Genomic DNA, 27,546 nt, shown 5'->3' on the forward strand with positions numbered 1-27,546 from the left:
AGTAGCCATGTCTTGCAAAGTGATTTGTAAGGGCCTCCCTGATGTACTTGGCGCCACAAAATCACGCACCTCCTGAGCGGGAGGCGAAGGTACTGACACGTGAGGAGAGTTAGTCGGCATAACTTCCCCCTCGTTGTCTGGTAATAATTTCTTTACATGTAAAGATTGACTTTTATTTAAAGTAACATCAATGCAATTAGTACACAAATTTCTATTGGGCTCCACATTGGCCTTTAAACATAGTGAACAAAGAGATTCATCTGAGTCAGACATGTTTAAACAGACTAGCAATGAGACTAGCAAGCTTGGAAATACTTTTCTAAATAAATTTACAAGCAATATAAAAAAACTCTACTGTGCCTTTAAGAAGCACAAAAAGCTGTTACAGTTGAAATAACAATGAACCAAAATAGTTATAGCAACCAAATTTTCACAGTAAATGTATTAAGTTAGCAAAGGATTGCACCCACCAGCAAATGGATGATTAACCCCTTAATACCCAAAAACTGATAACAATTTAATAATTAACGTTTTTATCACAGTCAAACACACTGTCACAGGTCTGCTGTGACTGATTACCTCCCTCAAAATGAATTTTGAAGACCCCTGAGCTCTCTAGAGACGCCCTGGATCATGGAGGATGAAGTAGGAAGATTGTGACTGAATTTTTACTGCGCAAAAAAGCGCTAAAATAGGCCCCTCCAACTCATATTACAACAGTGGGGAAGCTCAGTTAACTGTTTCTATGCAGAAACAAAAGTTAGCCATGTGGTAAAAATCATGCCCCAATAAGTTTTATCACCAAGTACCTCACAAAAAACGATTAACATGCCAGTAAACGTTTTGAACATACATTTTAAAAGTTATGAAGTGTTATTAATAAGCCTGCTACCAGTCGCTTTTACTGCAGTTAAGGCTCACACATTACTTCAGTATTAACAGTATATTCTGAGTCAAATTCCATTCCCTAGAAAAATACTTCAGTGTACACACACTCCTCAGCCTAATACCAGTCGCTACCACTGCATTTAAGGCTGAACTTATATTACATTGGTATCAGCAGTAATTTCTCAGTCAATTCCATTGCTTAGAAAAATAATTTACTGCACATACCTCGTTTGCAGGGGGGCCCTGCATGCTATTGCCCTTTTCTGAAGTTACCTCACTCCTCAGAATGTGCGAGAACAGCCAGCGGATCTTAGTTACGTCTGCTAAGAGCATAGAAAACTCAGGCAGATTCTTCTTCTAATGCTGCCTGAGAAACAAACAGCACACTCCGGTGCCATTTAAAATAACAAACTTTTGATTGAAGAAATAAACTAAGTTTAAAAACACCACAGACCTCTCACAACGACCTATCTTTAGTTAGGTTACAAGAGAATGACTGGGTATGACATGTGAGGGGAGGAGCTATATAGCAGCTCTGCTTGGGTGATCCTCTTGCAACTTCCTGTTGGGGAAGAGATATAATCCCATAAGTAATGGATGACCCGTGGACTGACTACACTTAAGAGAAAAACAAAACAGAATTTATGCTTACCTGATAAAATTACTCTCTCTTGCGGTGTATCCAGTCCACGGATTCATCCTTTACTTGTGGGATATTCTCATTCCCTACAGGAAGTGGCAAAGAGAGCACACAGCAAAGCTGTCCATATAGCTCCCCCTCTAGCTCCACCCCCCAGTCATTCGACCAAAGGTTAGGAAGAAAAAGGTGACTGTAGTTTAAACAAAAAAAAAATTACCTGACTTAAATGCCAGGGCGGGCCGTGGACTGGATACACCGCAAGAGAAAGTAACTTATCAGGTAAGCATAAATTCTGTTTTCTCTTGCAAGGTGTATCCAGTCCACAGATTCATCCTTTACTTGTGGGATACCAATACCAAAGCTTTAGGACACGGATGAAGGGAGGGAACAAGACAGGTACCTTAAACGGAAGGCACCACTGCTTGCAAAACCTCTCCCCCAAAAATAGCCTCCGAAGAAGCAAAAGTATCGAATTTATAAAATTTGGCAAAAGTATGCAGTGAAGACCAAGTCGCTGCCTTACAAATCTGTTCAACAGAAGCCTCATTTTTGAAAGCCCATGTGGAAGCCACTGCTCTGGTAGAATGAGCAGTAATTCTTTCAGAAGGCTGCTGGCCAGCAGTCTCATAGGACAAACGGATGATGCTTTTCAGCTAAAAGGAAAGAGGTAGCAGTCGCTTTCTGACCTCTCCTCTTACCAGAATAGATAACAAACAAAGAAGATGTTTGTCTGAAACCCTTAGTTTCTTGTAAATAGAACTTTAAAGCACGAACTACATCAAGATTGTGTAATAGACGTTCCTTCTTCGAAGATGGATTAGGACACAGGGAAGGAACAACTATTTCCTGGTTAATATTATTGTTAGAAACAACTTTAGGAAGAAAACCAGGCTTGGTACGCAAAACTGCCTTATCTGCGTGGAACACCAGGTAAGGTGAATCGCACTGTAAGGCAGATAATTCTGAAACTCTTCTAGCAGAAGAGATAGCTATCAAAAACAAAACTTTCCAAGATAACAACTTAATGTCTATGGAATGTAAAGGTTCAAACGGAACCCCTTGAATAACTTAAAGAACTAGATTCAAACTCCATGGCGGAGCCACAGGTTTATAGACCGGCTTGATTCTGACTAAAGCCTGAGCAAACGCTTGAACGTCTGGTACCTCTGCCAGACGCTTGTGTAACAGGATAGACAAAGCAGATATTTGTCCTTTTAAGGAACTAGCTGACAATCCTTTCTCCAATCCTTCTTGGAGAAAAGACAATATCCTGGGAATCCTAATCTTACTCCATGAGTAACCCTTCACACCAACAAAGATATTTCCGCCATATCTTATGGTAGATTTTCCTGGTGACAGGCTTTCTAGCCTGAATCAGAGTATCTATAACTGACTCAGAGAACCCCCACTTTGATAGAATTAAGCGTTCAATCTCCAAGCAGTCAGACGTAGAGAAACTAAATTTGGATGCTTGAACGGACCCTGTATCAGAAGATCATGCCTCATTGGCAATGTCCATGGTGGGACAGATGACATGTCCACTAGGTCTGCATACCAAGTCCTGCGTGGCCACGCAGGCGCTATCAGAATCACCAAAGCCTTCTCCTGCTTGATTCTGGCAACCAGACGCGGGAGGAAAGGAAACGGTGGAAAAATATAAGCCAGATTGAAGGACCAAGGCGCTGCTAAAGCATCTATCAATACCGCCTTGGGATCCCGGGACCCATAGAGAGGAAGTTTGGTGTTCTGATGGGACGCCATCAGATCCAACTCTGGAGTGCCCCAAAGCTGAGTCAGCTGGGCAAATGCCTCCGGGTGGAGTTCCCACTCCCCCGGGTGAAAAGTCTGACGACTTAGAAAATCTGCCTCCCAGTTGTCTACTCCTGGGATGTGAATTGCTGAGAGATGGCAGGAGTGATCCTCCGCCCACCTGATTATTTTGGTTACTTCCGTCATTGCTAGGGAACTCTTTGTTCCCCCCTGATGATTGACGTAAGCTACAGTCGTGATGTTGTCCGACTGAAATCTGATGAATTTGGCCGCAGCTAGTTGAGGCCATGCCTGAAGAGCATTGAATATCGCCCTCAGTTCCAGAATGTTTATCGGGAGAAGAGCTTCTTCCCGAGACCATAAGCCCTGAGCTTTCAGGGAGTCCCAGACCGCACCCCAGCCTAACAGACTGGCGTCGGTCGTTACAATGATCCACTCTGGTCTGCGGAAACATATTCCCTGAGACAAGTGATCCTGAGACAACCACCAGAGAAGAGAATCTCTGGTCTCCTGGTCCAACTGAATTTGAGGAGACAAATCTGCATAATCCCCATTCCACTGTTTGAGCATGCATAGTTGCAGTGGTCTGAGGTGTATCCGAGCAAAAGGGACTATGTCCATTGCCGCTACCATTAGTCCGATTGTCTCCATGCACTAAGCTACAGATGGCCGAGGAATGGAATGAAGAGCTCGGCAAGTAGATAACAGTTTTAACTTTCTGACCTCCGTCAGAAATATTTTCATTTCTACCGAGACTATCAGGGTTCCTAGGAATGGAACTCTTGTGAGGGGGAGAGAGAACTCTTTTTACGTTCACCTTCCACCCGTGAGACCTCAGAAAGGCCAATACGATCTCCGTGTGAGACTTGGTTCTTTGGAAAGTCGACGCCTGAATTAAGATGTCGTCTAAGGCGCCACTGCTATGCCCCGCGGTCTTAGAACCGCCAGGAGGGACCCTAGCACCTTTGTGAAAATTCTGGGAGCAGTGGCCAACCCGAAAGGAAGAGCCACAAACTGATAATGCTTGTCCAGAAAGGCGAACCTGAGAAACTGGTGATCTTTGTGGATAGGAATGTGCAGATACGCATCCTTTAGATCCACGGTAGTCATGTATTGACCCTCCTGGATCATTGGTAAAATTGTCCGAATGGTCTCCATCTTGAATGATGGGACTGAGGAATTGGTTTAGAATTTTGAGATCCAACACCACATTCACTTTACCCTCCCGTAGAGAGACCCTAGTGCTCAGAGCCGGCAAAGAGAATGACTGGGGGGTGGAGCTAGAGGGGGAGCTATATGGACAGCTTTGCTGTGTGCTCTCTTTGCCACTTCCTGTAGGGAATGAGAATATCCCACAAGTAAAGGATGAATCCGTGGACTGGATACACCTTGCAAGAGAAATAATAATTCTGCAGGTAATTGATAATAAAATGTTTTGGAATATATTTCCAGTGTTTTTGCACAAAATACAACACCTTAGAACCCCAGAAACCCTCAGAATTTATATGTTAATTTACCTACCCCCCTCAGCAGCTCCTATGAGGGTACTCCAACAAAAAAAGAAAAGTACTGGCGCTAAAGCAAGGGTTAAGAAATAACTCAATAAGTATAGAGCAAATGCTCACATAGGCAAAAAGCCTAATAGTTAAAGGGCCATTATACACATTTTTTATTTGCATAAATGTTTTGTAGATGATCTATTTATATATAGTCCATAAAGTTTTTGTTTTTACATGTATAGTTTTCCTTATTTTTAAATAACATTGTTCTGATTTGCAGACTCCTAACCAAGCCCCAAAGTTTTAGGAGACTACCGTCAGCTACCTTCTCCAGTTTGTTCCTGTTTGTGTAAAGGGTCTTTTCATACGCAAAAGAAGGGGGAGGGGGGAGTGTCTTATTTCCCACTTGCAGTGGGCTTTCCAGCTACCTTTTCAACACAGCTAAACTGAGAGCTTCTAAGTTTTTAAACAGTTTTATACTGGATTTTTATATCAGTATCTGTGCATCATATTCTTTATAGTAGTGTCTTTTACATGCAGTTATATGAAAATGAGTGTACACTGTTCCTTTAATAAACATGTATATATGGATAAATGTATAAAATTTACACACATTTCTAAAGATGAGCTCGAAAGAAGCAGATTACAATAGAAAATATGTAGCTTATTATATGTAATTTATATAAATATAAGAAGCTAAATAGCATATAATATTGGGATTAAAAGTACATATCACTTCACTTGAAATAAAAGTACATATCACACTTCACTTAAACGTATCTAGTAAAATCATAGCAATAAAAACGTAGCAATAAAAATCGGAGTATACTCAAATTTATAGTCTAGTTAAAAATTGCATAAGTAAAAAATAAAGTTAAAGTGAATGTAAATTTTGGTGCTAGAGTGCCCAGTTTTTAAAAAATTAGATTAAAAACAGGGGCATTTTGGTTCATCAAAATTAACATTTCACTCGTGTTGTGAAAAAATACTTACCTTTTAAACTTGACAGCCGTTCCAGCTTCCTCCGCCTGTCGCAAAGCCTTTTCCTGGGTCTAAAATGAGGAATCCGGCTTCCTCCAATTACGGCGTTAAACCAGACACTGATTCCCCTAGGGGGGAAGCCGTGATTGGAGGATGACCGATCCATCATTTCTGACGTCAGAAATGGCTTGCGACGACCGGGGGAAGCTGGAACGGCTGTCAAGTTTTAAAGGTAAGTATTTTTTCACGAGTGAAATGTAAATTTTGATGAATTAAAGTGCCCCTGTTTTTAATCGAATTTTTAAAAACCAGGGACTTTAGCACCAAAATTCACATTCACTTTAATATCATAGCATAAATGTCACAATGAAACAGTGTCTCGAATATACAGACAATCATGCTATATGGCATTGGATCGATCTGAAATCATATGAGAGCGGTACCTTGGTATATAGGGGGAGCAATGTCCGTGTCTCCAAATAAATAGCTATGCCCTGGAGTCACCACTTTATATTCAGGCGACCCCTATGTAGTGACTGTAGTGTCTACTGTTGCCGTGGTCTGGCGTATCGTGAAGTACCGATCACAGGGTTTTGACGAGTATTGCTGCTGGCGTCTTCAGCTAGTGTCTGTGCTTGCGGTGACATCCAGCTCTATTGCCCACGTCTGTTAAAGTCCTGCAAAGTCTTGGTCACTTGGTTCATCTAACCACGTGATATGACGACTGGTCCAGCCAACGTTTCCAGCTGACATTGCCGACGTTTACAGCTGATGTAGGAGCTTGTGGAAGTAACCTGCTCTAGACACAGGGGGTGGGCGGTGCATAGATCTGAGTGCCACTGCTCTGTAGAAAGTAAGATCCTTATGTTTAGGCAGCTGGTGTCTGAGCTTGTGGGAATAACCTGCTCTAGACACAGGTGGTGGGCGGTGTACAGATCTGAGTGCCACTGCTCTTTAAAAAGTGAGTCCTTTTGTAAAGGTGGATTCAAATACAACTTCTGAAGTCTCAGCTATAAACTATTCCCAGCAGATGCTTGGGTATAGATAATAGTCTAGAGGTGGGTGATAAAATAAATCACCTTGCTATAGTAACACAATTAACGCATTTCTCCCCTCTCTTGGGGCTTTTTCTAGGGCATAGCTATTTATTTGGCGACACGGACATAGATCCCCCTATATACCAAGGTACCACTCTCATGAGTTCAGATCGATCTTTCAGCATGATAGTCTGCATATGAGACACACTGTTTCATTGTGACATTTATGCAATATTAAAGGGACACTCAATCAAAATTAAACTGTCATGATTCAGATAGAGCATGCCATTTTAAACAACTTTCCAATTTACTTCCATTAACTAAATGTGCAGTCTTTTTATATTTAAAATTTTGAGTCACCAGCTCCTGCTGAGCATGTGCAAGAATAAATGTGTATGCATTTGTGATTGGCTGATGGCTGTCACATGGTACAGGGGGAGTGTAAAAAGACAACTTAAAATTGTCAGAAAAAAAAAAATCTACTCATGTGAAGTTCAGACTAAGTGCTAATGCATTGTCTTGTTATCTTGCATTTGTTGATTATGCAAATCTACTGTTTTGACTGGTCCTTTAACTTATTTTTTACTTATGCAATTTTTAACTGGACGTTTAGGGATTATTATACTATTCATTTGAGTATACTCCGATTTTACTAGATATGTTCAAGTGAAGAGTGATATGTACTTTTAATCCCAATATTATATACTATTTAGATATGTAGTTTATTATTTCTAATAATTTTTATATTTTCTATTGTAATCTGCTTCTTTCAAGCTCATTTTTAGAAATTATTGTGAATTTGCTATATTTATTTATCCATATATACCTGTTTATTAACTATTAGGCTTTTTGCCTACATGAGCATTTGCTCTATACTAAGAGTTATTTCTCAACCCTTGTTTTAGCGCCAGTACTTCTTTGTTTGTTATCCTATTTCTGGGGTCACAGAGAGGGGGCTCCACCTGTACTTGGCATTGGGTAGATTTTAGCACCAATCCTATTCCCTTCAATCACCCTATGAGGTTACTCGCTCACCTCCTGGGCATAAAGGGTTATAACTGGAGCAGATAGCTTGTAAGGTCTGGAGACAGGCCCAGAGTAAATTTCCAATCACTGGGAGATCTGGTGAAGGAGAAAGGGCACCAGGGGGGGGGGTGGCTAAGGGCCTGTGAGAAAAAACATTTTAATGAATAACCCCCCAACACACACACTTTGATCCCTTTGGGGTAATAAGGCAATGATAAAGAGAGGGATTTTAACAATGAATTCTATATTTTTTGGTGTTAAACACATAGGTAAAGTGCAATATGTAAATGCTGAAAACCCCCAACTATGTAGTACCTATATTAAAAAAAAAAAAAAAAAAAGGAGTACTAGAGATAGTTCGTGGACTGCAGCGCCCTTCCCACTTACCATCTTACCACCAAGAATGCTGATCCAGCAGAGAGCCAATCCATGCAACTAAATATACTGCAGATACTTGGGGATATACCAGCTACCCATCAGGGGCAGGCTAAGAGACGTGGTCCCTGTGACGCCTGATGGAAATTATGGCTGGGATATTTACCAGTGAGAGTACTGACATGCCATAATTTAGGTATTTCTTTACCCCTGCTTCACTCAGAATCTTTGAGAAATTATCCTGAAGTCTTTCATAAGTGAAGATGGAAGAGGGTTACTGGGTCTCAAGTCAGGTCTGAGCTCCCAATAAATAGGATAGAAAATAAAATCTTGCTTGCAGTGCACCTCTCTCCACAAAGGTCAAGAACAAAAGTGGAGAGAGGAGGTGGGAGGGATTAAAGATCTTGTGAGGGTTCTTGACCTCCTCCTGGTGGCAGGTAATATATCCCATATGTTATGGACACCCATGACTCATCTTATGAAAGAAAAATGTACTAATATAAATGGGTAATAAAGGGATTATTTATCTTTTTAAAACAAAAATGTTGAACTAGACTGTCCCTTTAAATTAGAATTATTTGAAATACATTGTTACATAAACTTGTAGCACACACACATTAAAAGAAAAGATGTTTCATTAAACTATTGCAACATGAATTGTTTTTTGCATTGAAAGAAAACCAGGTACCTTTTTTTGTTTCAATAAATTTTTCATAGCTGTCAGGAAAGTCATCGTCAGTCTTAGATTTTTCAATAGGAGGTACAACTACTTCTTCCTCTTCCTCCTCTTCATTAAACCACAGTTCCTCATCATCGTCTAACGCTCGTGCATCTCTACGAAATCTATTGCTTCGCAATATTGATGGTACACTACAGAAAAAGAAAAAAAAAAGTTAGAAACAAATTTTTACTATTGTTATGGTGTTCATAAAATCTAAACCCTATACCAAACTTTGGTCTGTTTAAAGGGCAATTATAGTTTTTAACTCTAAGGGTTAATTAACAGTTCATGGCAAGCTTACAATTTCTCCAAATACACATCTATTACACGTGTTACACGCCGTTTCAGAACAACAACTTTTTTTCAGTCATGGGACTGCTATTGAAATGCATTGAAAAGCAGTGCACTAATTAAAATAGCCAGTAGGTGGAGCTGTCCGCTTGTGTTTCAGCAAAGTTAAGCAAGTTTAACAGCGTGAAATTGATCTGTGTACACAGATCAGACAAGACCAATCTAGCAAGATCTTGCAGCCACTTCCCTATTATCTTGCTGTCTAGCTGCTTGAGGTGAGGGTGCCTAACTGTCTATCACTGCAGATTGAAATGCATATATATGCAATATTATCTAACATGCTAACAATACAGGGAACTGTTTGCAGAAAAATGCAAGTTAAAAAAACGTTTTTGTTCATTAAACTTAGTTTGATGATACAATCTATATTAAGTTTATAATGCTGTTTATTTTTAAAACTTTGAAATGAAGACTTTAAATGCTAATGTATTAGGTCTTACTTATGACAATTTTGAGAGGGACCTGCAACCCAACTCCCTCACTTCCCATTGACTTACATTATAAACTGGGTTTCAATTTACAACGGTTTCGATTTACAACCATTCCTCCTGGAACCTAACACAGGCGTAAACTGAGAGCTATAGATATATAACATAATTTATGCTTACCTGATAAATTTATTTCTCTTATAGTGTAGTCAGTCCACGGGTCATCCATTACTTATGGAATATATCTCTTCCTAACAGGAAGCTGCAAGAGGATCACCCAAGCAGAGCTGCTATATAGCTCCTCCCCTCACATGTCATATTCAGTCATTCGACCAAAACCAGACGAGAAAGGAGAAACCATAGGGTGCAGTGGTGACTGGAGTTTAATTAAAATTTATCTTAAATATAAGAAAAGAGTCTGGACACTATCTCACCCTCTTAGCCTTTCAAGTAAGACTAAGATCTCTCAACTTAGTCTAATTAATTTTTATTTAGGAACTACAGGAATACGAAAGGCGCTAGGAAGCTGAAGGTTAATATAGATGAGTCAAAAAAATATTTGTGACTATTCGTGAATTTTGGAGAATTAAAGATTCGTTGTTTAACAAGGTTTAAATATGGGTGAATTGTATCACATATGTAGTAGAAACAGTTATTCATATAGCAAATTCCGTTAGGATAATCAACCCAACAACTAGGTAAAATAAACAAATGAGATTTAATAAAAAGATTTTTTGCATATAAAAGATACAGTAAAATACGGTTGTGGCCACAACTACAATAAAAAATGATATTTCGAAGACAGTATCAGAAATATACACAGTGAATGTGTTGTCTTTTCAAAATATTCCTTATAGGCTTTGGACTGACAAATCGTTTAGGATTTATGATTTTGAACACTTAATAGTGGAAATAAACATTAGTAGCTAAAAAATTATGCAATCAATAGTGAAGTATAGTATTTGGTAATGTAGATATTTAAAAGTCTTATGAACGATAATCCTAAATTAATTTCTTGGTAATTCCGGTGGTGTTAGTGCTTTGTATCAACGTTCCAAACACTCCTATGCTGATAGCACAAGATGTTACAAGTGATGTGAGAACAAAAACAATTCTTCAGTGTCAGGTTTTTTTCAAGTGATGCAATTTGTATCCAAAATAAAAGGTGACTTTTCTCAATACAATTGTTACTTGTATCCAAGTGTAACTTTTTTTTCTAATGTGTAACTTTTTTTCCTAATGTGCAGTGTTGCTCCGGTTATATGATATATACAGCTGTGTGTTGCGTGGGAGACGATAGTTGGTTCAAAGTCAGTTGTTAATATTCCTATGAACGAAGTGCAATAGATATGGCTTGAGACAGACTTACCTGGCTGCGCTCCCTGGCCGGCGTTGTCCTTGCACGGCGGAAGTACTCGCAGCCGCTTCACTGTCGGATATAGCCCTGTTGATTCTCCGCTGGTTTCGTTAGGTGCTAATGCTGCGTGATATTCCTCCTGTAGTTGGCAGCTGGCAACTATCTTGGGATGGGTGAGTTGCAAACAACAACAACTAATCCACAGATACTTCTACGCGTTTCAGCACACTTGGTGCCTTTATCAAGATATTTTACTGTGGATTGTTTGGAGCCTTTTGAAGTGTTTTCGGTACCCGTATGTAGGACCCGTATGTAGAAAACATGGTCTTAAAGGTAGTTGTATCGTTATTTCTAAACAAGACTTATATGTTTAAAACAATATCAGTACTTAAAGGGACATTATGAATTTTCCTTAACTTAAAATTTCACATTTTTTGCTATTTGAATATTGTTTTGATTTCCTTTGTTAACCAACAATTCAAATATATTTGTTGAATAGAATAACTTTAAAATAAACTTTACTTGTATATTATGGTTTATATAAACGGGAAAAGATTGGTTTAAGATCGGGAATGGATGGTGTTAAATCGCAAACAAATGGTATATCTATAAACCTGTTTAATTGTTTATAGTGTATATATTTAAGAATTCTTACTTTGCCTAAGTTTTACTATTCAGAGGTTATAATCAATTTTGGCATATGTATCGGAGATGTATCCAGTTGTTATATGGAATTAATTTTTATTTTTTAGATGAATTCATTTGAAAGGGGTGATGAAGGACTAGTTCTATAATGCACCCTTCGCTTAAATAAAGGGATTGAGATCTAATTCTGTGTTGAGCCCTCCTGGTATTAGTGATGAAAAGTTTACTATCAATTCAGCTTCTACTAAGAGTAATTTTTTTGTTGTGTCCCCCCCTCTTTTAGATACTATTTTCCTAAGGCCCCAATATAATAACCCTTTGGTGCTCTGATTATGTTCTTTTTTGAAATGTAGGGATAGTTGGTGATCTTCAAAGCCTCTTTCAATATTATTCAGATGTTGTCTTATTCTATCTTTGAGGGGTTGTCCCGTTTGGCCTAAATATTGTTTTTTGCATGGACATTGGTTAAGTAGACCACATTTGTGTCAGTACATTTTATGGTGTCTTTAATTTTCAATTTGAAACTAGAGTTTGTAGATTCAACCATTTTGCTCCTCTTACTGAATTTACAGGCTTTACATTTATGGCAAGGATAATATCCTTCAAGATTATTCCCTAGAACATCTTTGTTCGATTTACCTTTATTATATTCACTAGGGGCTAGTATTGCCTTTAAATTTTTACATTTTCTATAAATGATTTTGGGTTTTGATTGTGCAATATCATTTAAAAATGGGTCTTTCTGGATATAATGCCAGTGTTTATACAGAATTTTTTTGACACTCTGGAAATCTGCAGTGTATTGGGTTATAAATGCTGTCTCATATGACTTGAGTACACCTTGTGGGGTGCTTCTGTCTTTTGTTGTTAATAGAACTTTTCTGTCAGTTATTAACGCAGTATTATGTGATTTCTTTATCAGTTCTTTGTCATAGCCTCTTTCAATGAATTTGTTTTCAAGAATAGTTGATTGTCTCTTGAAATCTTGTATATCAGAACAGTTTTTTCTAAGTCTCATAAATTGACTTTTGGGTATGTTGAGTTTCCAGAGATCGTTGTGGCAGCTATTGAAGTGTACATAATTATTAGAATCTACTGGTTTGAAGTAGGTTTTTGTTTTTATTTGATTTTCCATAATTTCAACTGTGATATCTAAGTAGTTTATAGATTTGGTATTGTATTCGTATGTAAAAGAGAGACCCCACAAGTTATTATTTAGGTCTTGCATGAATAAAATAAGTAGGTCTATACCACCAGCCCACACAAAAAAAAGGTCATCTATATATCTCTTGAAGAGTAAGAGGTTTGCGCTCCAGGGGGTTTCAAGAATATTAGTTTGTTCGAATTGACCCATAAATAAATTTGCGTAACTGGGCGCAAACCTCGTACCCATTGCTGTTCCCTTTTTTTGTAGGAAATAATTTCCATTGAAATTAAAGTAATTGTTTTTTTAAATAAATTCTATACATTTGAGAATGAAGTCTGATTGTTGAATTGGTATGGAATCATCATTATGAAGAAATTGTTTCACTGCATTTATTCCTAAATTATGTTGGATATTGGTATATAGTGAACTTACATCACAGGTTACCAGAAGTAAGTTCTCATTCCATTCTATATGATTTAGTATATTTAGAAAACGTGTAGAGTCTTTAAGATGTGTAGGGAGTTTTTTAACATATGGTTGTAGAAATCTGTCTACATACTGGGAAAGGTTGGATGTTAGAGAGTTGATACCTGAAATGATAGGCCTACCTGGGGGTTTACTGAGGGATTTGTGTATTTTAGGTAAATAGTAGAATATAGGGGTTACAGGATTGGTTTGTTTTATAAATTGTAGTTCTTTATTATTGAGTATGTTCTCTTTCTTTGCCTCAAATAGTATTTCGTCTAGTTTTATCATCATGTCTTTAATTGGATTTTGGTCTAGTTTTATATAGGTTTCTTTGTCGTTTAGGAGTCTATTGGCTTCCTCCACATAATCAGCAGTGTCTAGGATTACTACTCCTCCCCCTTTGTCCGCCATTTTTATTATAATGTCAGGGTTATTACTTAATTCCCTAATTACGTCGTTTTCTTTTTTAGTTAAGTTGAATTTTGTCCGATTTTTTCCATTGTATTTATAAATTTCATCTTTAAATGCTTTTTCAAACAATTCTATATATTTTCCTTTTTCTTGGGTTGGGTAAAAATTAGACTTTGCCTTCAAATCTGTATGTGTATAGGCATCTCTTAGAGTATTAGTGGGTATCCTATTCATCTGGTTTTCTATTGGATTTTTCATGAAATATCTTTTTAGGGTAAGTTTCCTTACATATTGATTTATGTTTACAAGAGTGTTGAATTTATTTAATTTGCTAGTGGGTGCAAATGAAAGTCCCTTACTTAAGACTCTTTCCTGTTCTCTATTTAAAGTTGTTTTACTAAGGTTGAAAATCCCTGCAGTGTTAACTATCTCCACCTTTTTTCCATTCTGTTTTCCTCTCCCTCTCTTTCCTCTAGTCTTCTTTTTCCTTTTTGAACCCAATTTCTCTCTGGGAAGTGTTCTGTATTTGTGCCCCAAGATGTACCCTCTGCGGCTGGGCCCTTGCCTAAAAAAAGAGTTGGAATTTTCCATGCCTTCATTATTGTCTTCAAACAGTTTAAATCTATTCTCTAATTCGATAGGTGCAGCTGTGATGTGTGGTTTATTTGTTTCTGTGTTAGGTTTGGTTTTCCTGCTATTATAGGTATTATCCCCTGTATTAGATTGCTGACCTCTGTATTGAATAGTGTTTTCTTGTTGTTTCCAAATTTGATTTTGTTGCCTCTTATTATAATTGGTCCTATTCCAATTTCTTTCCTGATTTCTATTCTCATTCCTATAGTCGTTTCTATAGTCATTTTTATAATCATTTCGATATTCGAAATTTTTATAATTATTATGATCGTTTCTGTAGTTATAATGATCTGTTCTCTCTCTTCTGAAAAAATCATTTTGATTGTTATGGTGATTAGTGTAATTGTGATAATTGTAGGGTCTATCATATCTAAATTGATTTCTATACTGATAATTTTCTGTGTACGTCGGTTTATGATGGAAATTGTGAGGAGGTCTTGTGTATGATGAATCTTCCTGATATCTCCAATTTCTTTTTTCTGGATTTATATTTTCATATGTTTTAGTATTAGATTTATTTGCTTTCTTAAATAAATGTCCTGTTGTGATATTTTCAGTTGTATCTAAATTTGTAGTATTGGTTTGTGTGTTGCTAGGTGTATAAGATTCTGAATAGTCTTGTTCATCTCTTTTAAATTTTCTCCATTTTGTCTCTAGAATATTATTCCTTACATTAGTTATATTTGTTATTATTTCTTTCTGCCTTTCTTTTATCCTTTGATCATCCATATGATTAATCAATTTTTCTTTGTACTCATTAATATTTTTCCCTATATTTTCCAACGATCTATTTCTAGATTTTATCAGTATTCTGAGAAGATCTAATGATGCTTTTTCTAGTGTTTCATACCATTCTTTATTGTGATCATCTTCTAATATGAATGTACAGTTTTTCTTTAACCTTAGGCCTCTTGGGACCATATCTTTGTCTATATATTTTTGTGTAAAAGTTAACTCAGCTTTCAGTTTGATCTCTTTTACTAAGGATTCCTCTAATTTGTCCATTATTTCTCCATTATTGCTAGGTATATTGTCTTGTATAGTACTGGGTTGTATACCCATACTGCCTAATATATCATCTCTAAGATTAAAAATATCCATTTTTGGATATTTAAGGAGAATGTGTCAGACAGACAAATGAGAGATACAATTCTATCTTAAATATAAGAAGAGAGTCTGGACACTATCTCACCCTCTTAGCCTTTCAAGTAAGACTAAGATCTCTCAACTTAGTCTAATTAATTTTTATTTAGGAACTACAGGAATACGAAAGGCGCTAGGAAGCTGAGGGTTAATATAGATGAGTCAAAAAAATATTTGTGACTATTCGTGAATTTTGGAGAATTAAAGATTAGTTGTTTAACAAGGTTTAAATATGGGTGAATTGTATCACATATGTAGTAGAAACAGTTATTCATATAGCAAATTCCGTTAGGATGATACACATTTTCTAAATATACTAAATCATATAGAATGGAATGAGAACTTACTTCTGGTAACCTGTGATGTAAGTTCACTATATACCAATATCCAACATAATTTAGGAATAAATGCAGTGAAACAATTTCTTCATAATGATGATTCCATACCAATTCAACAATCAGACTTCATTCTCAAATGTATAGAATTTATTTTAAAAAACAATTACTTTAATTTCAATGGAAATTATTTCCTACAAAAAAAGGGAACAGCAATGGGTACGAGGTTTGCGCCCAGTTACGCAAATTTATTTATGGGTCAATTCGAACAAACTAATATTCTTGAAACCCCCTGGAGCGCAAACCTCGTACTCTTCAAGAGATATATAGATGACTTTTGTGTGGGCTGGTGGTATAGACCTACTTATTTTATTCATGCAAGACCTAAATAATAACTCGTGGGGTCTCTCTTTTACATACGAATACAATACCAAATCTATAAACTACTTAGATATCACAGTTGAAATTATGGAAAATCAAATAAAAACAAAAACCTACTTCAAACCAGTAGATTCTAATAATTATGTACACTTCAATAGCTGCCACAACGATCTCTGGAAACTCAACATACCCAAAAGTAAATTTATGAGACTTAGAAAAAACTGTTCTGATATACAAGATTTCAAGAGACAATCAACTATTCTTGAAAACAAATTCATTGAAAGAGGCTATGACAAAGAACTGATAAAGAAATCACATAATACTGCGTTAATAACTGACAGAAAAGTTCTATTAACAACAAAAGACAGAAGCACCCCACAAGGTGTACTCAAGTCATATGAGACAGCATTTATAACCCAATACACTGCAGATTTCCAGAGTGTCAAAAAAATTCTGTATAAACACTGGCATTATATCCAGAAAGACCCATTTTTAAATGATATTGCACAATCAAAACCCAAAATCATTTATAGAAAATGTAAAAATTTAAAGGCAATACTAGCCCCTAGTGAATATAATAAAGGTAAATCGAACAAAGATGTTCTAGGGAATAATCTTGAAGGATATTATCCTTGCCATTAATGTAAAGCCTGTAAATTCAGTAAGAGGAGCAAAATGGTTGAATCTACAAACTCTAGTTTCAAATTGAAAATTAAAGACACCATAAAATGTACTGACACAAATGTGGTCTACTTAACCAATGTCCATGCAAAAAACAATATTTAGGCCAAACGGGACAACCCCTCAAAGATAGAATAAGACAACATCTGAATAATATTGAAAGAGGCTTTGAAGATCACCAACTATCCCTACATTTCAAAAAAGAACATAATCAGAGCACCAAAGGGTTATTATATTGGGGCCTTAGGAAAATAGTATCTAAAAGAGGGGGGGACACAACAAAAAAATTACTCTTAGTAGAAGCTGAATTGATAGTAAACTTTTCATCACTAATACCAGGAGGGCTCAACGCAGAATTAGATCTCAATCCCTTTATTTAAGCGAAGGGTGCATTATAGAACTAGTCCTTCATCACCCCTTTCAAATGAATTCATCTAAAAAATAAAAATTAATTCCAAATAACAACTGGATACATCTCCGATACATATGCCAAAATTGATTATAACCTCTGAATAGTAAAACTTAGGCAAAGTAAGAATTCTTACATATATACACTATAAACAATTAAACAGGTTTATAGATATGATACCATTTGTTTGCGATTTAACACCATCCATTCCCGATCTTAAACCAATCTTTTCCCGTTTATATAAACCATAATATACAAGTAAAGTTTACTTTAAAGTTATTCTATTCAACAAATATATTTGAATTGTTAATTAAAATTTAGATCTGCCTTAAAGACAGGGCGGGCCGTGGACTGACTACACTACAAGAGAAATAAATTTATCAGGTAAGCATAAATTATGTTTTCTCTTGTTAAGTGTAGTCAGTCCACGAGTCATCCATTACTTATGGAATACCAATACCAAAGCTAAAGTACACGGATGAAGGGAGGGACAAGGCAGGAACCTTAAACAGAAGGAACCACTGCCTGAAGCACCTTTCTCCCAAAAATAGCCTCCGAAGAAGCAAAAGTGTCAAATTTGTAAAATTTTGAAAAAGTGTGAAGTGAAGACCAAGTTGCAGCCTTGCAAATCTGTTCAACAGAGGCCTCATTTTTAAAGGCCCAGGTGGAAGCCACAGCTCTAGTAGAATGAGCTGTAATCCTTTCAGGAGGCTGCTGTCCAGCAGTCTCATAGGCTAAACGTATTATGCTACAAAGCCAAAAAGAGAGAGGTAGCCGAAGCCTTTTGACCTCTTCTCTGTCCAGAGTAAACGACAAACAGGGAAGAAGTTTGACGAAAATCTTTAGTTGCCTGCAAATAGAACTTCAGGGCACGGACTACGTCCAGATTATGCAAAAGTCGTTCCTTCTTTGAAGAAGGGTTTGGACACAGTGATGGAACAACAATCTCTTGATTGATATTCCTGTTAGTAACTACCTTAGGTAAGAACCCAGGTTTAGTACGCAGAACTACCTTGTCTGAATGAAAAATCAGATAAGGAGAATCACAATGTAAGGCAGATAACTCAGAGACTCTTCGAGCCGAGGAAATAGCCATCAAAAACAGAACCTTCCAGGATAACAGCTTGATATCAATGGAATGAAGGGGTTCAAATGGAACGCCTTGAAGAAAGTTAAGAACTAAGTTTAAGCTCCACGGCGGAGCAACAGTCTTAAACACAGGCTTAATCCTAGCTAAAGCCTGAACGTCTGGAACTTCTGCCAGACGTTTGTGTAGAAGAATAGACAGAGCAGAAATCTGTCCCTTTAACGAACTAGCAGATAAGCCCTTTTCTAAACCCTCTTGTAGAAAAGACAATATCCTAGGAATCCTAACCTTACTCCATGAGTAACTCTTGGATTCGCACCAATATAAATATTTACGCCATATCTTATGGTAAATTGTTCTGGTAACAGGCTTCCTAGCCTGTATTAAGGTATCAATAACCGACTCCGAGAAGCCACGCTTTGATAGAATCAAGCGTTCAATCTCCATGCAGTCAGCCTCAGAGAAATTAGATTTGGATGGTTGAAAGGACCCTGAATTAGAAGGTCCTGTCTCAGAGGCAGAGACCACGGTGGGCAGGACGACATGTCCACTAGGACTGCATACCAGGTCCTGCGCGGCCACGCAGGCGCTATCAGAATCACCGAAGCTCTCTCCTGTTTGATCTTGGCAATCAAACGAGGAAGCATCGGAAATGGTGGAAACACATAAGCCATGTTGAAGACCCAAGGGGCTGTCAGAGCATCTATCAGCACCGCTCCCGGGTCCCTGGACCTGGATCCGTAACAAGGAAGCTTAGCGTTCTGGCGAGACGCCATGAGATCCAGATCTGGTTTGCCCCAACGATGAATCAGTTGAGCAAAGACCTCCGGATGAAGTTCCCACTCCCCCGGATGAAAAGTCTGGCGACTTAGAAAATCTGCCTCCCAGTTCTCCACGCCTGGGATGTAAATCGCTGACAGGTGGCAAGAGTGAGACTCTGCCCAGCGAATTATCTTTGAGACTTCCAACATCGCTAGGGAACTTCTGGTTCCCCCTTGATGGTTGATGTAAGCCACAGTCGTGATGTTGCCCGACTGAAATCTGATGAACCTCAGAGTTGCTAACTGAGGCCAAGCTAGGAGAGCATTGAATATTGCTCTTAATTCCAGAATATTTATTGGGAGGAGTTTCTCCTCCTGAGTCCATAGTCCCTGAGCCTTCAGGGAGTTCCAGACTGCGCCCCAGCCTAGAAGGCTGGCGTCTGTTGTTACAATCGTCCAATCTGGCCTGCGAAAGGTAATCCCCTTGGACAGATGTGGCAGAGAAAGCCACCATAGAAGAGAATCTCTGGTCTCTTGATCCAGATTTAGCAGGGGGGACAAATCTGAGTAATCCCCATTCCACTGACTTAGCATGCACAATTGCAGCGGTCTGAGATGCAAGCGCGCAAATGGAACTATGTCCATTGCCGCTACCATTAAGCCGATTACTTCCATGCACTGAGCTACTGACGGGTGTGGAATGGAATGAAGGACACGGCAAGCATTTAGAAGTTTTGATAACCTGGCCTCCGTCAGGTAAATTTTCATCTCTACAGAATCTATAAAAGAGTCCCTAGAAAGGGAACCCTTGTAAGTGGTAATAGAGAACTCTTTTCCACGTTCACCTTCCACCCATTCGACCTCAGAAATGCCAGAACTATCTCTGTATGAGACTTGGCAGTTTGAAAACTTGACGCTTGTATCAGAATGTCGTCTAGGTACGGAGTCACCGCTATGCCTCGCGGTCTTAGTACCGCCAGAAGTGAGCCCAGAACTTTTGTAAAGATTCTTGGAGCCGTAGCTAATCTGAAGGGAAGAGCTACAAACTGGTAATGCCTGTCTAGGAAAGCAAATCTTAGGTACCGATAATGATCCTTGTGAATCGGTATGTGAAGGTAGGCATCCTTTAAATCCACTGTGGTCATGTACTGACCCTCTTGGATCATGGGAAGGATGGTTCGAATAGTTTCCATTTTGAATGATGGAACTCTTAGGAATTTGTTTAGGATTTTTAAGTCCAAGATTGGTCTGAAGGTTCCCTCTTTCTTGGGAACCACAAATAGATTTGAATAGAATCCTTGCCCGTGTTCCGTCCGCGGAACTGGGTGGATCACCCCCATTAGTAAGAGATCTTGTACACAGCGTAGAAACGCCTCTTTTTTTATTTGGTTTGCTGATAACCTTGAAAGATGAAATCTCCCTTGTGGAGGAGAAGCTTTGAAGTCCAGGAGATATCCCTGAGATATGATCTCCAACGCCCAGGGATCCTGGACATCTCTTGCCCAAGCCTGGGCGAAGAGAGAAAGTCTGCCCCCCACTAGATCCGTTTCCGGATAGGGGGCCCTCTCTTCATGCTGTCTTAGGGGCAGCAGCAGGTTTCTTGGCCTGCTTGCCCTTGTTCCAGGACTGGTTAACTTTCCAGCCCTGTCTGTAACGAGCAACAGCTCCTTCCTGTTTTGGAGCGGAGGAAGTTGATGCTGCTCCTGCCTTGAAGTTACGAAAGGCACGAAAATTAGACTGTTTGGCCTTTGATTTGGCCCTGTCCTGAGGTAGAGCATGGCCCTTACCTCCCGTAATGTCAGCTATAATTTCTTTCAAGCCGGGCCCGAATAAGGTCTGCCCTTTGAAAGGAATATTAAGCAATTTAGATTTAGAAGTCACGTCAGCTGACCAGGATTTAAGCCATAGCGCTCTGCGCGCTTGGATGGCGAATCCGGAGTTCTTAGCCGTAAGTTTGGTTAAATGTACGACGGCATCAGAAACAAATGCGTTAGCTAGCTTAAGTGCTTTAAGCTTGTTCATAATTTCATCCAATGGAGCTGTGCGAATGGCCTCTTCCAGAGACTCAAACCAGAATGCCGCCGCAGCAGTGACAGGCGCAATGCATGCAATGGGCTGTAAGATAAAACCTTGTTGAACAAACATTTTCTTAAGGTAACCCTCTAATTTCTTATCCATTGGATCTGAAAAGGCACAACTATCCTCCACCGGGATAGTGGTACGCTTAGCTAAAGTAGAAACTGCTCCCTCCACCTTAGGGACCGTCTGCCATAAGTCTCGTGTGGTGGCGTCTATAGGAAACATTTTCCTAAATATGGGAGGAGGGGAAAAAGGCACACCAGGTCTATCCCACTCCTTGCTAATAATCTCTGTAAGCCTTTTAGGTATAGGAAACACGTCAGTACACACTGGTACCGCATAGTATCTATCCAACCTACATAATTTTTCTGGAATTGCAACCGTGTTACAATCATTCAGAGCCGCTAATACCTCCCCAAGCAATATGCGGAGGTTCTCAAGCTTAAATTTAAAATTAGAAATCTCTGAATACAGTCTCCCTGGATCAGATCCATCACCCACAGAATGAAGCTCTCCGTCTTCATGTTCTGCAAACTGTGACGCAGTATCTGACATGGCTCTCACCTCATCTGCGCGCTCTGTCCTTAACCCAGAGCTATCGCGCTTGCCTCTTAATTCTGGCAATTTAGATAATACTTCCGTCATAACAGTAGCCATGTCTTGCAAAGTGATTTGTAAGGGCCTCCCTGATGTACTTGGCGCCCCAAAATCACGCACCTCCTGAGCGGGAGGCGAAGGTACTGACACGTGAGTTGAGTTAGTCGGCATAACTTCCCCCTCGTTGTCTGGTGATAATTTCTTTACATGTAAAGATTGACTTTTATTTAAACTAACATCAATGCAATTAGTACACAAATTTCTATTGGGCTCCACATTGGCCTTTAAACATAGTGAAGAAAGAGATTCATCTCAGTCAGACATGTTTAAACAGATTAGCAATGAGACTAGCAAGCTTGGAAATACTTTTCTAAATAAATTTACAAGCAATATAAAAAACGCTACTGTGCCTTTAAGAAGCACAAAAAGCTGTCACAGTTGAAATAACAATGAACCAAAATAGTTATAGCAACCAATTTTTCACAGTAAATGTATTAAGTTAGCAAAGGATTGCACCCACCAGCAAATGGATGATTAACCCCTTAATACCCAAAAACGGATAACATTTAATAATTAACGTTTTTAACACAGTCAAAACACACTGTCACAGGTCTGCTGTGACTGATTACCTCCCTCAAAATGAATTTTGAAGACCCCTGAGCTCTCTAGAGACGATCTGGATCATGGAGGATGAAGTAGACAGATTGTGACTGAATTTTTACTGCGCAAAAAAGCGCTAAAATAGGCCCCTCCCACTCATATTACAACAGTGGGGAAGCTCAGATAACTGTTTCTATGCAGAAAACAAAGATGGCCATGTGGTAAAAATCATGCCCCAATAAGTTTTATCACCAAGTACCTCACAAAAAACGATTAACATGCCATTAAACGTTTTGAACATACATTTTAAAGTTATGAAGTGTTATTAATAAGCCTGCTACCAGTCGCTTTTACTGCAGTTAAGGCTCATACATTATTTCAGTATTAACAGTATTTTCAGAGTCAATTCCATTCCTTAGAAAAATACATTCAGTGTACACACACTCATCAGCCTAATACCAGTCGCTATCACTGTATTTAAGGCTGAACTTACGTTACATTGGTATCAGCAGTATTTTCTCAGTCAATTCCATTCCTCAGAATAATAATTTACTGCACATATTCGTTTGCAGGGGGGCCCTGCATGCTATTCCCCTTTTCTGAAGTTACCTCACTCCTCAGATGAGAACAGCCAGTGGATCTTAGTTACGTCTGCTAAGATCATAAAAAAGCAGGCAGATTCTTCTTCTAATGCTGCCTGAGAACAAACAGCACACTCCGGTGCCATTTAAAATAACAAACTTTTGATTGAAGAAATAAACTAAGTTAAAAAACACCACAGACCTCTCACAGCGACCTATCTTTAGTTAAGCTGCAAGAGAATGACTGAATATGACATGTGAGGGGAGGAGCTATATAGCAGCTCTGCTTGGGCAATCCTCTTGCAGCTTCCTGTTAGGAAGAGATATATTCCATAAGTAATGGATGACCCGTGGACTGACTACACTTAACAAGAGAAATAGATATATTTTAAATATATTTTTCCACTGCCCTGCACACTGAAAGTGACAATTCAGCTTCCAATAATATCCTGTAAATCGTATGACCAACATGTAAGTCGAAGCATGCACAATCAAACGTTTCTCTAGCTCCTTACAGCTTCAGCAAAGAAGAGCAGGCTGCAAAATGTCAAAGGCCGATCCAGGCCCCTCTTAGCACGTTTACGAAGATGCTGATCGGCAATGGTTGCTATGGCAACATTTGAAGCGGCATCAGAGCTGATAACTCAGCAAAAAAGGAGCTTCACAGTGTCAAATTGAATCTTGTTTTTGAAATTGCCAAATTAATTGAAAAGCCTACAATTGCTGTTATACTTTCCTTTTGACTCTATTCTCCTTGGCTGACTTTACTTCGGATTAAATCCCTTTGCAGCAACACACAAATCTCATAACTAAAAGGCAGCTGTGTATATTTATAACCGTGTGCATTCATTTTATTTTTAATATTGTTAGCAATAAGCATCTGGCTCTTGAAGATTGTGAAACTGACACACTAACAGAGATGGTATAAACATTGCTAAGGGCAACCATTTCCCCTACTAACATCATTTGGCTTTCACCGAGTTCCACCGTCAGCTCGATATTATGTGCGCACACCCATGTCTGATAAGCAAGCAAATGCTGATTGGACTTGCAAAAAGAAGAAACATTTTTGAGGGTGTTTTGGTACAGCTCGTTGTGAGACTATTTTTCCAACTTTTAAGTTGGTTTTACAATATAAAAAAACAATTTATGTAAGAACTTACCTGATAAAGTCATTTATTTCATGGTGGTGAGAGTCCACAAGCTGTTACACGTATGGGATATACATTCCTACCAGAAAGAGGCAAAGTGTCCCAAACCTCAAAAGCCTATAAATAGCCCGCCCACCTCACATACCTCAGTTTATCATAAAGCCAAGTGGTGAGGTGTTTAAGGAGTAAAGCCAAAAAGGGGAGGAACAGGAAGAACAAAACTTTAAACAAAAAAAAACTAAAAAAACTAAAAAAACATCCCATAAATTATGTTTTCAATTTTTCCAAAATGCACAAAAAACGTTAAATTATTCCCAAATTTAACTCCATATCGTTGGTTAATCCAAAAATTACTGCACCCAGAAGCAAGGGCAGAAATAAGGCTTTAGAAGTACTTATATCAACATGTAGTCAAAAGATAGATAAAAATACACTCTGCACCTCGCCACAGCTCTGCTGTGGCGCCTACCTGCCCCCAGGGTACTTCGAATCAAGTTTCTAACCCTTCAGACCAGGAGCCCCCGAGTTACTGTTTGCTGCTGCGAAGCCTGAAGAAATTGCGCCAAAATAAGCCCCGCCCCTTAAGGTCAAAAGTCGGAGTAGGCCCAAACCCCACCACATGGAAATGCAGTTTTGCACTAAAGTAAAGATACACACACAATATAACCCTCAAGCATAAAACTAATAAGTTTTAAAAAAACATAAAACATTGTTTTTTATATTGTCTCCCATGTCACATAATGCCCAAATATCAACTAATGATAAATATAAAATAGGGACTCCAGTTACACCCCTCTTATTAAAATAGGTTTTACTGCTTACCCCATTCCCATACAGGGAAATAATGCCAGCCAGTTCTGATACACCAAGTCTCCTCAGAAAAAAAGGCTGCATATACCTTAAAGTGAATGTAAATTTTAATGCTAAAGTGCCCGGTTTTTAAAAAATTTGATTAAAAATAGGGGCACTTTAATTCATCAAAATTTACATTTCAATCATGTTGTGAAAAAAACCCTTACCTTTTAAACGTGACAGCAGCGCCAGCTTCCTTCGGTCGTTGCAAGCCATTTCTGATGTCAGAAATGATGGATAGGTCACCCTCCAATCACGGCTTCCCCCCGGGGGAATTAGTGTCTGATTCAATGCTGTGATTGGAGGAAGCCGGATTCCTCATTTTAAACCCAGGAAGAGTCTTTGCAATGGGTGGAGGAAGCTGGAGCTGCTGTCAAGATTAAAAGGTATTTTTTTTTCACAACAGGAGTGAAATGTAAATTTTGATGAATTAAAGAGCCCCTGTTTTTAATCAAATTTTTAAAAACCGGGCACTTTAGCATCAAAATTTACATTCACTTTAAAGGGACAGTCTAGAATAAATTAAACTTTCATTATTCAGATAGGACTTGTAATTTTAATCAAATTTCCAATTTACTTTTATCATCAAATTTGCTTTTTTCTCTTGGTATTCTTAGTTTAAACTAAACATAGGTAGGCTCATATGCTAATTTCTAAGCCTTTGAGGGCTGCCTCTTATCACATGCTTTTAAAATCTCTTTTCAACACAAAGACAGAAAGTACACGTGGGCCATATAGATAACACTGTGTTCAGGCACAGGGGGTTAAGATTTAGCACAAAACAATGCTAAATTTAAGACAACAGATAATAAACAGTCAGTGTCATGTGATCAGGGGGCTGGAAGAAGGTTCCTAGATACAAGGTAATCACAGAGGTAAAAAGTATGTTAATATAACTGTGTTGGTTATGCAAAACTGGGGAATGTGTAATAAAGGGATTGTCTATCTTTTAAAACAATAACAATTCTATGGTAGACTGTCCCTTTAATGCTGCTTGTAGCATGAAACCGGTCTCCACACTGAAAATGTCTCATGGTTACCTTCAGAAGTCTTGTGGGAACCAGCGTGGATCTTAGTTACAAATGCTAAGATCATCAAACCTCAGGGCAGAAATCTTCTTCCATATCCCCCTGAGGAAAACAGTACACACCGGTACCATTTAAAATAAAAATCTTCTTGATTGAAGAAACTAAAACTAACACCTCACTTTACCATGTCTTCCTAGTATAACAGGCAAAGAGAATGACTGGGGGTGGAGGGGAAGGGGAGGGGCTATATATACAGCTCTGCTGTGGTGCTCTTTGCCACTTCCTGTTAGCAGGAGGTTAATATCCCACAAGTAAGGATGAAATCCATGGACTCGTCATATCTTTGTAAAAGAAATGTATGCGCATTAATGCACATTCAATTTTTTTTGTTTTAATTCTTGATAATTGTTATATTTCTAATTTTAAATAAACTAAGTTACCTAGCAAACCCAGCAAGATATTTAAGCTATGATGTGGCAGGTGGAACAGCCAAACACCATATGCCTGCCCAAATTAAAAGGCAAAGAGAATGACTGGGGGTTATGGGAAGTTACACTTAACAGCTTTACTGGGGTGCTCTTTGCCTCCTCCTGCTGGCCAGGAGTTGAATATCCCACTAGTAATTGGAACAACGTCGTGGACTCTCCATGTCATAGAAAAGAAAGTATATTGCACACACCGGCATGCACTAATTGAATACAAATTTAGAATGTGCATGCAAGAGAAGCATTTTGCAATGAACAATGCAACAGGTTATCTAAGGTGTATAAATGCTTTTTTCCCTCCAATGATTTCTCAGAACAAAAATAACCTTTGCTAAGCAAGCACATCCCCACCCATATTATGGCAGGAGCATGCATGGTTCACACGCATATACAGTAGGAGAGAGATACAGTAACCTGCATTTAATCTACAAAGTTCGGCTCTTTGCTTTAGGTAATTTGGTATGTATTCTGACAATTTAAATTCTAAAACCATCTTTCAATAAGATATAAAATAATTTTAATCCCCACTTTGCGACCAAATATTTATACTGTAAACATGATTATGCAGCCATTTATGACAGCTGATACCTGGCTCAGTTTTTGAGTCTAATATAATATATAATTGTGGGTTGTTTTTTTTGTTGTTTTTTTTAAATGCCTCTCACATCCAACTGAACTTTCAAAAAGAAGTATAACTGCTGATCATATTTACTACCCTACTAAAACAAAAAAACAGACATGTAAACAGAAAATTACCTGGTCAATTTTTGACTTTGCCGATCTTTCTCTTGTTCATATTTAGTCTTCAACCCTTTAAATGTTTGAACATATTCAATGGATTCAAGTGCTTTATAAAAGTTTTCTACTATGTGTGATGTAAGAGATTTTATATCCTCCTGTAAAAGACAAAAATAACTACTCATGTAGATTATACTTTGTGTACAGGAGTTTAGTTGTTTTCTTAATATTCCTGAAAAGTTGAATTTGGTAACTCATTTA

The 27,546-nt window shown here is 38.3% G+C and overlaps 1 protein-coding gene across 2 annotated transcripts in view; it reads right to left on the reverse strand.

Moving 5' to 3' along the window:
* Positions 1–8,818: 8,818 nt before the first annotated feature.
* The window catches only part of PPP4R3B (protein phosphatase 4 regulatory subunit 3B), a 100,774-nt gene continuing 82,046 nt past the window's right edge, over positions 8,819–27,546 (reverse strand). For both annotated transcript variants that reach the window (XM_053712021.1, XM_053712020.1), the window contains exons 13-14: positions 27,304–27,443; positions 8,819–9,086 (exon numbers count right to left, since the gene is read on the reverse strand). In XM_053712021.1, the coding sequence (XP_053567996.1) occupies positions 8,834–9,086; positions 27,304–27,443 (393 nt within the window). In that variant the 3' untranslated portion in view covers positions 8,819–8,833. The remainder of the gene's footprint in view (positions 9,087–27,303; positions 27,444–27,546) is intronic.

This window comes from Bombina bombina, chromosome 4 (assembly GCF_027579735.1).
Source record: "Bombina bombina isolate aBomBom1 chromosome 4, aBomBom1.pri, whole genome shotgun sequence".
Lineage (NCBI taxonomy): Eukaryota > Metazoa > Chordata > Amphibia > Anura > Bombinatoridae > Bombina > Bombina bombina.